The 14,224-nt window shown below is 34.9% G+C and overlaps 1 protein-coding gene across 5 annotated transcripts in view; it reads left to right on the top strand.

Annotated features, from left to right (window-relative positions):
- Positions 1-14,224, top strand: part of Snx13 (sorting nexin 13) — a 153,868-nt gene that overhangs the window by 62,221 nt on the left and 77,423 nt on the right. The window contains exon 2 of one of the 5 annotated variants that reach the window (XM_063239132.1): positions 11,688-11,754. The exons of the other annotated variants lie outside the window; for them this stretch is intronic. Within the exon in view, the coding sequence (XP_063095202.1) occupies positions 11,688-11,754 (67 nt within the window). The remainder of the gene's footprint in view (positions 1-11,687; positions 11,755-14,224) is intronic. 5 annotated transcript variants of the gene reach the window in all.

Raw genomic sequence — 14,224 nt, 5'->3', positions numbered from 1 at the left:
TTTTTAGTTGCGGTTGTGTCTTCTAATCTATTCCATTGATTTTCAGATCTGTTTTTATTCCAGCACCATGTTGATTTTATTACAGTAGCTTTGTAGTATAACTTCAAGTCAGGGATTGTGATGCCTCCTGCCTTGCCTTTGCTGCTATTGCTTTTACTATTCTGGGTCTCTTCTGGTTCCAGATGAATTTTAGGAGTGATTTCTCTAGATCTCTGAGGTATGTTGATGGTATTTTCATTGGGATTGTGTTGAATCTGTAACAGTTTTGGAGATTAGCCATTTTCACAATATTTATTCTTTCCATCCATGAACAAGGGATATCTTTCCATTTTCTGAGATCATCTTCAATGTCTTTTTCAGGGTATTATAATTTTCCCCGATTAGGTCTTTTGCTTCTTTTGTTAGATTAATTCCTAAGTATTTCATTCTTTTGGATGCTAGTGTGAAGGGTGTGGCTTCTTTTATTTCTCTCTCAGTGATTTTATTGTTAGTGTATAGAAATGCTATTGATTTTTGAGTATTGATTTTGTATCCAGCTACATTACTGAATTTATTTATTATATCTAGGAGTCTTTCATTGGAATTTTGGGGGTCTTCTATCATGTCATCTGTAAATAATGATAATTTATCTTCCTCTTTTCCTATTTTTACCCCTTTTATTTCTCTTTCTTGTCTAATTGCTCTGGCTAGTATTTTCAGTACTATATTGAATAGGAGCGATAAAAAGGGACATCTTTATCTTGTGCCTGATTTTAAGGTAAGGGTGTTCATTTTTTGGCCATTTAATATGATGCTGGCTATTGGTTTGTCATAGATGGCCTTTATCATATTGAGAACATCTATTCCAATTTTCTGTAAGGTTCTTATCATGAATGAGTGTTGGACCTTATCAGAACCTTTTCCTGCATCTATAGAAATGATCATGTGATTCTTACTTTTGGCTTTATTGATCTGGTGGATTACACTTATTGATTTATGTATGTTGAACCATCCCTGCATGCCTGGGATGAATCCCACTTGGTTATGGTGTATAATCTTCCTGTTTGCCAATATTTTATTGAGGATTTTTGCATCTGTGTTCATTAGGGAGATTGTCCTATAGTTCTCTTTTTTAGTTAGGTCTTTCTCAGGTTTTAGGACTAGAGTAATATTTGCTTCCAGGAATGACTTAGGAAGAATTGCTTCCCTTTCAATTTCACTGAAGAATTTGAGGAGTGTTGGCATTAAGTCTTCTAGGTATTTTTCGTAGAATTCCACAGTGAATCCGTCTGGGCCTGGGCTCTTCTTTGTAGGTAAGGACTTAATTGCATTTTCAACTTCATTAATAGAAATTGGGTTATTCAGAAGTTTTACGTCTTCTTGACCCAGCTTTGGTACTTCATATGTTTCTAGGAATCTGTCCATTTCTTCTGTGTTATCAAACCTGTGAGAGTAGAGGTTTTTGAAATAGGTGTTGATGATCTTTTGTATTTCCACAGATTTTGTAGTGATTTCACCTTTTTCATTCCTTACTGCATGAATTTGAACTTTTTCTTCCTTTTTAAAATAAGGTTGGCTAGGGGCTTATCAGTTTTATTTATTATTTCAAAGAATCAACTCTTTGCTTCATTGATTCTTTGGATTGTTTTCTTAGTCTCTATTGCATTAATTTCTGCTCTGATTTTTTATAATTTCCTCCTTTCTTTTAGCTTTGAGTTTGACTTGCTCTTCTTTTTCTAGATGTTTGAGGTGTAGCATCAGGTTGTTTATTTGTATTCATTCTGTTTTCCTGATGTGGGAACTCAGTGCAATAAATTTTCCTCTGAGGACTGTTTTCATTGCATCCCACAGATTCTGGTAAGTTGTATTTGTATTTAATTTTGCTTGTAGGTATTGTTTAATTTCTTCTTTAATTTCTCTTGTGACCTACTGTTTGCTCAAGAGTGTATCATTCAATTTCCATGTTTTTGTGGAGTTTTTGGTTTCTTTTATCATTAATTTCTAGTTTCATGGTGCTATGATCTAATAACATGCATGGGATAAAATATGTTCTTTGGGCTAGTATGTGGTCTATTTTAGAGAATGTCCCATGTACTACTGAGAAGAATGTATATTCTGATGTTGTTGGATGGAACACTCTTTATATGTCTGTCAAGTTCATTTGCTCACAGGTGTGATTTAGTTCTATTATTTCTTTGCTGATTTTCTGTCTGATTGATCTGTCCCTTGGTGTCAATGATGTGTTAAGGTCTCCTGTTATAATTGTGTTATTGCTTGTTTGATTTTCCATTTCTGTTAATACTAGCTTTGTATAATTGGGTGCTCTGGAATTTGGTGCATATATATTTAAGATTGTTATCTCTTCCTCTTGAAGCTTTCCCCTAACTAGTAAGTAGTGACCTTCTTTATCTCTTAGGATCATTCTTGGTTTGAAGTTCATGTTGTCTGCAAACAGAATAGTTACCCGGGCTTTTTTTTGGGGGCGGTTATTACATGAAGTATTGTTTTCCATCCTTTGACTTTCAGTCTGTGAGTTTCTTTTTGGGTTAGGTGGGTTTCTTGTTAGACAGCATATGGTTGGATGTTGTTTCTCGATCCATTCTGCCAGTCTGTTTCTTTTAATTGGGGAATTGAGACCATTTAAATTAATGGGTATAACTGTTATATATTGGTTTATTGTTGACATGTTATCTTTTTGCTGTTTTATCTTTATCTTTCCATTGTGTTTAATTTTCTGCCTTGCTTAGTTGCTTTTTCCTATGTGTATCTAGACTGTCAGTATTCTTTGTGAGGTTAGTTTGGTGATCATGAAGTTCTTTAGCTGTTCTTTGTCATGGAAGTATCTTATTCATCTGTTTTGAAGGACAGTTTTGCAAGGTACATCAGTCTAGGTTGGAAATCATTTTCCTTTAGGATCTGAAATACTTCACTCCATGCTCTTCTTGATGTCATTGTTTGTGTTGAAAAGTCTGCTGTGATTCTGATAGGTTTTTCTTTATAGGTGATCTGTCTTTTGTCTCTAACAGCTTTTAATATTCTATTCTTATGTTGGATTTCTGGGATGGTAATTATTATATGTCTGGGTGTAGATTTATTTTGGTTTTGGCTATTTGGAGTTCTACATGCTTTACTAATCCATATGTCAGTTTTCATTTTCATCTTTGGGAAATTTTCAGCTATTACTTCTGTAAATAGCCTCTTGATATCATTTGTGTTGTCTCCTTCTTTTTCATTTGTCCCTATCAATCTTATGTTGTTTATCTGTGCATCATCTTGCAGCTGTTGAATTGTTATTTCCTAATTCTTTGTTTTCTTTAAAAGATCTTTCCTTTCCTGTTCACTAGTTGCAATCTTGTCTTTGAGGTCTGAAATTCTATCTTCACTTTTGTTGAGGTGGTTTTGACAACTTTCATTGGAATTTTTGATTTCCTGTGTATCTCTTTGAATCTGCTTCATGTATCCTGTTCGTTTCTTATATTGTTCATCCAGGGATTCTATCTTTTTTTTTTTTTTGCTACTCTAATGTTTTAACTGGGTCTTCTTTAGATGTGTTCAGCATCTGTTTCATTACTTTTATCATTTCTTCTTTTATCTGGGAGATTATTTCTAATTTAAATTCCTTTAAAGCTTCCTGGAGTTGCTTCTTTATTTCAGTTGCTATTATTTCAGGTATTGTAGGTGTATGGCATTTATGTTTTCCTATGTATATGGCTCTCAGGCTTTCTTGGGATGGGCTTGAGGTTTTAGATTACATTTTGTTCTTTTGTTTTGTCATTTTCTCATATTTCCATGTTTCAAGTGACGTTACACAGCTTACCCTGGACGTGTTGGAAATCGTCTCCTATGTGTTGGGCTCCTCTGGCAGCCCAGTTCCCCAGATTAAAAGAAGGTCACTGGGTGTGGCACAGGCAGGCCCAAAACATGCAGAGCCCAGTCTGGTGTGGCTGACAGCTGGGTGGGTCTTTCAGCACTGGGAGCAAGGATCTTAAACTCTCCCTGGGCCCCTGCTGCTGATATGTAGGAACTCACCTCTGGCAGCCCAGTTCCCCAGATTGAAAGAAGATCACCCTATAAGGTCCAGGCAGTCCTAAAACCTGCAGAGCCCAGTCTGGTGTGGCTGAAAGGTGGGCTGGTCCTTGACTACTGGGAGCAGCGGTCTTAAAGTGTCCCGGGGTCCCTGCCACTGGTGTGCAGAAACTGACCTCTGGCAGCCCAGTTCCCCAGATTGAAAGAAGGTTACTGGACGTGGCCCAGGCAGGCCTAAAACCTGCAGAGCCCAGTCTAGTGTGGCTGGAAATTGGGCAGATCCTTACCACTGGGAGCGATGATCCGAAATGCTCCCCGGGCTAGTGCTGGTGTCTTCAGCTTGCATTGTTGAATAGCGCTTTTAATCAGGAGGCTATACACCTGAAAATATACAAAAAATATTGTCCTTTCTTGCTAATGCATGCTTTCATAGATTTGATGTACATTTATGTATGTATGTATGTGTGTGTGTTTGTATGTATGTATTTATTTATATTTTAAAGTAATAAAACCAGTGGCACAAAATTTCAAAACAAGATTCCAGAAGAGTAACAATGGTTAGTCTATTGCATATTGTCTTCAAAGTAGTTGCTCACATTACAAGATATAAGTGTGAAAAATTGATCAAACAATATGGGCACAAACTTTTCTTTTCAATGAACTAATAGCAGTTAGTAGTAGAACTATCTTAATTATTTTGTGCGTGTGTGTGTGTGTGTGTGTGTGTGTGTATATTTTTTTTTTTTCCTTTTTCCTTTCCTTCTTTTCTCCTTTCTCCTATCCCAGTTTCTCTTTCCTTTTGAACAGTTTTTTTCCCCATTTCACAGTACCTGTTATTGGGTCTCACTTACTTTTTCAGCTTCTTTCACTATGGAGACAATATGAGGTTTACACATGAGAGTCTGATTTATTTTACTTGTGAGTATGGTCTCAAGTTGCTTCCATTTCCCTATGAAAGTCTCAAGTTCATCCTTTTTTATAACTGAGTAGTATTCCATTGTATAAAATATATCTTTTTTTTTATCCATTCCTCAGTTGATGGGAATTTGGGTTGTTTCTAAGACTTGGCTATTACAAATTGTGTTGCAGTAAACATGAATGCACATATATTTCTGTGATATGCTATTTTTAATTCTTCTATGAATATACTCAGAGACGGTGAACAACTGGGTCACATGGGACCTCGGTTTTTTGAGGAATAACTGGGTCACATGGGACCTGTACTCAGTTTTTTGATTTCGATGGTGATTGTACCAGTCTACACTCCCACCAGCAGTGGAGAAGAATTCCTTTTTCCCCACAGCCTCTCTAGTGTTTGTTTTTGGCTGATGTCTTGATGTTAGCCATTCTTACTGGGGTGAGGTGTAATCTCAGTGTTGTTTTAATTTGCATCTCTCGAATGACCAAAGACAGAGGATATTTTTTCATGTATTTATTTGCCATTTGTATTTCTTCATCTAAGAAGTGTGTATTCATCTCAGATGCCCAAATTTGGATTGAGTCTTTGAATTTTGGGAGTCTGATTTTTTTTTTTTAATGCTCTATCTGTTCTACATATAAGTCATTTGTCTGAGGGACAGTTGGCTAAAATTTTTCCTCACTCTGCATTTTCTTTTCACTTGGTGATTTCTTTTGATGTGCAAAAGCTTTTTAGTAAGAAGGGATCCCAGTTGCTGATTCTTTGAAGTGTTTCCTGTGCTGTTTTGGTTTTATTCGTGAACTCTGCTTTTCCCGTGTCTTCAAAATTTTTGCCTACTTTCTCTTCCAGTAGATTTGGTGCTTCTGTTTTCATATTTAGATCTTTGATTCATTTCAACTTTAGTTAATGCATGATTGTAGATATGCTTCTAGTTTTAATCTTGGCACATGATCATCTCAATAGATGCAGAAAAAGCTTTTGATAAATTCCAGCACTCATTCATGATCAAACCTTACAGAAACGGGATAGCCTTTACCTCAATCTGATAAAAGCTGTCTCTGACAAACCAATAGTCAACATCATATTAAATGGACAAAACCTGAAAGCTTTTACTCTAAAACTGGAAACCAGACAAGGATATCCACTATTGCCACTCTTATTCACTGTAGTTATGGAAACATTAGTCAGAGCAGTGAGACAAGAGAGAAAATAAAAGGAATAAGGATAGGAAAGGAAGAAATTAAACTGTCATTATTTGCAGATGATATGGTACTCTACATAAAAAACCTCATGGACCTATGAACTCATGTTCATAATTAATTATCGCCTTTGAGAAACAGCTACATGAATATAAAATGAGTTATTAAATTTTGAGGAAAACTGGGAAGTGGACATGGTTTGAGTCTGGTGTTCTGGATTTGAGCTTTAGCTCTATTACTTATTAAGCCCTGTGGTCTGTAATGGGCAAAACACACAATGCTTTGAGTCTGGAGATGGTTATCCATATCCCTGTATCTTATCATCAGGCTGTTAGTGTTAAATGACATCACATCCAAGAGAGTACTTTGTAGTGTTTGCAGTAATAATGTCTTATGTTAACAGTATCTGTTATTCCGGTAGCTGTTTGGAGAGGGAAACTTCCCTTGAGAAACCTTGAGATCTCTTTTACTGTGGAATTTGTGTGAATTAGACTGAAGTTCTTTAGGAGAGTAAATCCTTAATGATAAATGTATTTTATTCTCCTTCAAATAAGATATTATTATGTAGGGAAGAGAGCCCTCGGCTGGATGTCCGAACTGTATTACAATTCTATGTTTACCATTAAGTTATAGTGTACTTAGAGAAAAATTTCTTAATATTTCTGTAAAATAAGAACACTAGAATTTGTTGCAAACTCAGACTTTGGGGGAACAAATGAGATGATGTGAGCAAAACATTTCATCAACCAAGAAATGGCATTGTGTGCTTCAGTGAGTCATTTAGCACATAATAACTGCTGAGTGAATATTTGCTTTGCTTTTATTGTTGTTATTCCTGTGTTACTGGGTTATATATGCAGATTCTTTGACCTTAGCTTTTTTAGTGGAGGTAGAGGCAAGACGGAAGACAAAATTACAGCATGTGAAATGGAGGGAAATAAAGTAGTTACTTATGTTGTAGTGAAAGCAGTTCATCATATAGAAATAGAGTGGATCAGAGGAATTGCTGCAGGCAACCGTATTTGCGTTAATGTTGAAACTAGCCCTCGAGAGTGGGTGTACTGACCTAGACAATTGAAGGGCGTATTAAGCAAGAGAAATAGTACAGACAAAGTTCTAAGAACAAGGATAAGAATAGTGTGGTGGAAACCAAGGAGGTTGAAGTGAAGAAGGAACACGTTTGCTCTTTAAAGTGAAATGTGACTACAGAATTCTGTGATCTGTATTAGCCCTAGCCCTAAGTTTACGGGAAAGAAAGTATCTTCTAATGCCATTGTGTTTCTTCCTGATGAATTTTCTTAGGGAGAGAGGTACAAGTGAGTATAATCCAGGATTCACTGGCTGTGATACTGATATTGTAGTTTGCATTAGTACAAGGTACAACATTAGTATTGAATGTTTTTTATTGTATTGATGCATCATTTTGTTGATCTGTTCATCAATAGATGGACATTTCTGTTATTTCCATTTTTTGGATCCTATGAATATTGCTAATACGATTGAGCACTTTAGGGAAATGTCTGTTCACATGCATTCTCTATTTTTAAATTGTCATTTTGAGTGTACTGTTGCCTCTTGTTTGTGTAAATGTTTTTTTTTGATAGTCATGTATTTTTTAATAAATTTTATTGGAATGTTTTAAGTATACTTACTGATCACAGGGAATTTGATCTGTACGTGATATAACTTGATTATTTTTCCCCATTCACCTAATCTCCTTTTATTCTCGCTTCTCTTTCTTATTTACAAAAGCTTTGTTTCCATTTTTTTTCTTGTCTCATTTTTTTCCTCCCACCACTAGTTCCCCTTCCCATTTGAACATTTTCTTCCTATTTTACAGTATCTATTAAGTCATGTCGTTTGTTTGCATTTTGTCCATAGTTGGTTTTGTGTTCTAAGGGCAGAGTTGATTAATTATGACACAGAAAATACAGCCTGTGGCATTGCCTGAAATAGTTGTTATTTGATTCTTGGAAAAAGATTACTGATCTCAAGCATGCTTTTTTTGTGGCTATTAAAGCATTTAAGAATCAGTATCAAATATATAGGAAATATGTTAGAATGAAAATCATAGTAGTGTATGATAGAATATTTCAGAGGCAGAAACTTTGTAAATATATGTGCATTTACAATGATCTTTGGATTGTAGGTTTATAGTTGAGTATAGCTAATTTAGAAAACCTAAAGAATATTATAAAATGGGCATTCATCACTTTCTAGCCTGAGATATATATGATCATTGGCTAATCAACAATAAAAATATACAGTATGACTATTTTAAAAATTAAGCCTTTTTCTCTTTTCTGTTCTCTGTGTTATGAACTCAAGTATAAATTATCTTTTGTTGTTTTTCTTTCCTTCCCTGCCCCGCCCCACCTCATCTTGCCCAGCCCTGCCCTTTCTGTAGTGTACTGGGGATTTAACCCTGAGAGCACTGAACTATATCCCTAGCCCCTTCATATTTTATTTGTGGTAGAGTCTCAAGTAAATAATAAATAAGTTTCTGAGGCTAAATTGGTGATCTTCATAGATAAAGTGTTTGTAGTTGACCATTATGTCTCTTTGGTGTGTTTTCTTGAAATGGATGCTTAATACTTGGCTCTGCACCTGATAGTATAATGTAAATTAGTATTCAAAAATTCTTTATAGATTTTCCATTTGTGAATTACATGTTTATTTTTTTCCATAAAACTTTTATGTGAATCTCTTCGTTCTGAATATTTCGTTTGTTGGATAAATTTTACTAAATTTTTTTTTTATTAAAATGGGTAACATCACCAGGTACGATGGTGTATACCTGTAATGCCAGTGTTTGGCAGGCTGAGGCAGGAGGATTGATGTGAGTTTGAGGTCATGCTAGGATGCGTAGTGGACTCAAGGCCAGTCTGCTCTACAAAGCAACTGGTTTGTCTCAAAAAATCAAAAGTAAACAAACAAACTAGCTGCAGGATGTGGCTGTGCACACCTGTAATCTCAGCACTCTGGAGCCTGTGGCAGGGGGAATTGCTGTGAGTTAGTTGGAAGCCAGCCTCAACTGCATAGCAAGACTCTCAAAAACCACAACAATAAAATAAAATTTATTTTTATTAAAAATAAAATGACAAGTTCAGCGGCATAAGCGCCTGCCTTGCAAGCAGGCAGTCGTGAGTTCGATCCCTGGTACCGATAAAAAGGAAAAAGACAAAAAAAAAAAAAAAAAAAAGACGGGGCTGGGGATTTAGCTCAGTGGCATAAAGTGCCTGCCTTGCAAGCAGGCACTCGTGAGTTGGATCCCTGGTACCGATAAAAAAAAAAGGAAAAAAAAAATAAAATGACTAACATCATGAGATAAATTTTTTAACATTTAATATTATGTTTTAGAGGATTCCCCCATAGCCTCAGGTTATTGTTTTCTTTTTTTTCCCCCCTATACTATAAAACTTCTACCTCTTGTACTTTACTGTTACCTCTTGAATTGGAATAGTACTTTTTGTGTGTTCCTCTGTATGATTTATTCATTCTGAGATTCAAGTCCTTCATTATATCTGGATCTTAGACTTTCTGGATGTTTTGTTCCACAGGATGTAGAACTGGATTTCTTATACAATGTCCTTATATTTGTTTAAATATGTCCTTAAATATGGTTACATAAAGCATATGTCTTTTTCTGTTTTTACCAGTTTACTTAAATTTTTGTAAATGAGATTTTCTTTTGTTAAGATTGAAAAGTTTGGAACCCTGACTTGCTTAAGGAAACTTTGGTCTGTCTCTTTCACCTAGAATATATATTTAAAGTTGGCTCTGAACTAGAGAGACCTGTGGTTATTATTTGAAATCCCTTTCAGTTCTAAACCACTAAGAGTCTCTGTTCAAGTTAGGACTGATCTTGATTTGTTTTCAATCTTATCTCCTCTCAAGACTTTCCCCAACAAATTGTAGCATACCCCACAATTTGAATACAATTTGTTGTTATTTTTAAAAGTATGTGAGGCAGTTAATTAGAGTTAATTCTCTTTGGGATTGAATACTCCTCTGACAATTGTTTTACTAGTAGGAGTCTTAAAAGCAGGATAATAAAATTTGATTTTTTAAATGTATTGATGTTTGCCCAGAGTACTTAATTTCCAACATAAAAGGTCTTTATTAGACTGATCTTTTCTTGATGATTTCTTGATGGCTTGTATCAGTGAAATTTTAATAACAATTTCTTTATTAACCAAATTGTCTTTTTAATGTTTAAATGTTGAATGCAAAGTGTGCCATTAGTTAATTTATTATCACTAAACATGGAATAGGAAGAGCTGCACACAGCTGGTTCTTCCAGTACACAGCTGGGAAAGGGTACAGTCAGGGGAATGGGGACAGACATATTTATAGGTAGAAAGTGGTGAGACTTATTTCTCATGTGGTTGCTAATATAGCTCTTATTAAGGAATGATTTCTCTGTATATTTTTGTGGATTATGGCAGCAAGTAATAATATGAAAATTTCAAAAATAAGTTATTTTAATCAGCATGTTAGCTGAATCCTTAGATAATAAAAGCATGGGGAAATATACTCAAGAGATTATTATGATAACATGAAGTGTCTATGAATGAATTAAAGTGTGTTGGAGCGGGGGAAAATTGGTTTTAGTGGATTTAAGGTCAAGCTTATATTTCTGTGTCAAGATTTTACTCAAATTCAACTTCAGAATGAGCTTTTGAAGTATAGTCTTTCCAGGACTCCTGAAATTACTGAAGGGATGAAACAAATAATTAATACGTTTTTATTTTATTCATTTTTTAATTTTTTTGTATTGGGAATCAAACTCAGGACCTTTCACTTGCCATCCATTGCTCATGCTGTTGGACTATATTCCTGGCCCTAATTATGCATTTTTAAAGAGTATATCCTTTCTCATATTAAGTTATGAGAGGGAGTTAGAATCTGATTTAGTTGCTTGAGGAGAAAGGAAGACTTTTGCTTTCATAGGCTGTCACTTGCTCAGAATCATTCCAAAGATGTTAAAATTACTCAGAAAAAGTATGAATTGTTTTATATTGATAATTTTTTTAGCTTTTGTTTTTTATAGAAGATATATGAGTACATATTAAACTTTTTGTGATTGCTTATTTTATTTTGCATTATTGTTTAACATACTGTTAAAAAGGTCTTTGTTGTGTGTGTGTGTGTAACTTTTTCTCCCAAGAAATCACTTTCAATTCTAAAATATCAAGATTCTGTGTGTGTGTGTATACTCATGTGATATGTACTGTGTCGGTGGTGGCAAACCTATGGCACGCATACCACAGCAGGCTGTTTGTATCAATGAAAACTCTAAAAGGATTGCGGTCATTCTATTTACACTATGTTATTCTTCCTTTTTTTTTTGGTACTAGAAATCAAACGATCTCATGGTTGCCAGGCAGGCGCTATGCCACTGAGCCGTATTCCCGGCATCTTACTCTTTTTAAATAAGGTTTTTGTAGTCATTGCTGTGAAAAAATAATATGACACTAAGAAAATAACATTTCTTATGGGATTATTTCTATGAGAAAATTAACTTTTATTTTTATCATTTTGACATGAGGCATCTTTTCCAGGTAAGTATTCTGTCACGAATGTGAAGGTTGCCTTTACTGCCATATGGCTACCTTCTTCTCTGGTCAGGCAGCTCTATAGGGTGACTCTTGGATATGTCTACATGCTCATTCCCCTCTTAAGCTCATTCTTACACCCTTTTTTCTCCCATGCAGTACTATTCATACAAGATTTAAGTACAGCCTTCTTAATGAAGCCTATTTATATTATTATATATTGCTTAATTCATCTCTGCTTTTCTGTTTTCTTCAAAATATTCAAGTCAAAATATTGATATTCTAACCAATACTTCTAGAATTTAAACTATGCTGCTAGATGATTTAGTATTGTTACTGTCCACTTCTGTTCCTTTCTTTTGGGTTTTAAGCTTATCATGGGTCCTGCCTCAGAGAATCTAATTTCTTATTCTGTAGCATGACGTGAGGATTGGTGATTTAGAGGAGAAAAGATAACCATGTTGAAAGTTGTGTTTATTTCTAAGATGGTGCATTTCCAATTACACCTTTCATTACCATCAGTTTAATTAATTGTTAATTTTAGATTAAAGGACTATGAATATGACAAGGTATTTCTGTGAAGACCAAGTCATTTGGTTTGGAAGTTTCAAAGCTAATTGTAGATTATAGTTGAATTAACACAAACACACAAGACAGCTATAAAAGTATTAAAAGACCCTACATTCAAGTTTGTTCACAGGTATCTTTAATTTTTCATATGATTGTAAAGAAAGAGGGAATGATAGCTTTCACATCATGTAAGCAGTTTGTCATTTTGCAAGGCATATGAGTATTGCTCAACAAGAACGTCAAAGAAAGTCTTAATCCTTTGTTGATTTATATATAACGAGGTTAAAATGAGCTGTTTTCATGACTACTATTGGTCAGATATTTAGATTTGCCTATTGATCAGTTACCAGTTTTTTATATATTTGAGTGTGTTCTCTTGTGTTACTTATTTGATGTAATCATGAATAAAAAGCTATAAGTGTCTTTATAGAAAATGAACCCTGGGAACAGATGTGTCTTGTAGAGTTTTATAGCTAGTGAGTTGCTGAGTCTTATGTTCAAATCAAGGACATTTGTGTTAGTCCAATTCTCTTTGCAGAAATAATTGATTTTGATGGTGTTTTGTATTGCTACTGAAGAGCTGTAGTGTGCTTAGAATAGATGGCATATTAAAACAATTTAGATAATCTCAATTTCAGCCCATATATTTGTGATGTTCCTTGCCTTTCTCAGGAAGAGCTTTGCAATATGTGTGCTGTTTTAGAACTGAAAGTAGTGTAGAAGCAGCTGTTCCATGTGCCTCTTGTGCTTTTCTCCAGGCACTTGCTGAAGATGCTTTGGCCCTGAAAGAGGAATCAATAGGTGATTATGTATTGAGTGCACCCAGTGTTCAGCACATTATGTAGCACTAGGGGTACAAATGGGAATAAAACAGACACAATCAAGTAAAACAAAGGCCATGCCTTCCTAAGCTTTGTTTTTTATTCTAACAGTGAAAATATTTGCTTCAGGTTTTGAGTGCTACAAAAAGTGAAAAGTTTGTAGGTGTTAGAAAATAAAACTGGAGAATCGAAGTAACTGAATAGTGGAATAGTCTAGTCCTAAGGAAGACCAGAGAGGGTGGGAGTTACGAAGTCTGCTACATGAAGGTGACATTTTAGATACACTCTGAAGTATAAGTGGGACTTTTCAGGTAAATGTGGGAGAAAGGCAAATCTGTGGAGAGTGGGTAGGGTTGAGCACACTTGGCAGAGGCATATAGGTGAGAGGAGTCATATTTTAGTTTGAGAAATGGAAAGAAAGCATGTGTGTCTGCAGACAGGGAAGGAGAGGTTGAACTAGTGGACAATGAGGAAATAAGCTTGTGCATAAGTATGAAAGACCTGAGAGACTGGGTTCATACTTAGCCCTGAGAATAAAGGGAAGATATTGAAGAGTTTTAGCATTCATTTTGTGCTGCTGTTTTTTTTTTTTTTTTTTTTTTAAGAGATAACACTGGCACTTTATGAAACATGGGTTGGAGGAGAGACAATGGATACGGGAGACTTGGTTGTAGGGTAATATTGAGGAGTAAGATGGTCGTGTTAGAGATAGGGCATGCAATATTCTAAGCTCAGAGTAAGTATGCTTTATGGTATTGCTTTGCTTTTGTGCCCTAGTTAAGACCTAATAATTGTTGTATTTCTATTTCTGCATTTTAATTCTTTCTTGCAATCTTTCTGTTGAAATGTGCAAGCTTCAATGACCTAATATACATTTTACTTTTTAATTTTATTTAAGGGAAAAAAAACAAAAAGGGTACAAGTTACACAGTATTTCAGAAAAAATAAACAGGAACTCACTAGTTAATAGATTACATATTGTCATCTTAGAAATAGTTGTTCAAGTTACAAAATGAAAGCATATAAAGTGGACATTCAAACAATGAGACTGCAAACAGTTCTGTTCAGTGATCCAACAAAACTCAGTAATATGGTTATCTATCTTATACACTTAAATATATATATGCAGTTATATCCTTTAGAGCACTTTCT

The sequence above is a fragment of the Cavia porcellus genome, unplaced genomic scaffold, assembly GCF_034190915.1.
Source record: "Cavia porcellus strain 051 isolate PalLab524CR breed Dunkin Hartley unplaced genomic scaffold, mCavPor4.1 scaffold_2, whole genome shotgun sequence".
Classification (NCBI taxonomy): Eukaryota; Metazoa; Chordata; class Mammalia; order Rodentia; family Caviidae; genus Cavia; species Cavia porcellus.
The sequence above is the reverse complement of the archived record's forward strand: the minus strand, read 5'-3'. Positions and strand labels throughout refer to the sequence as shown.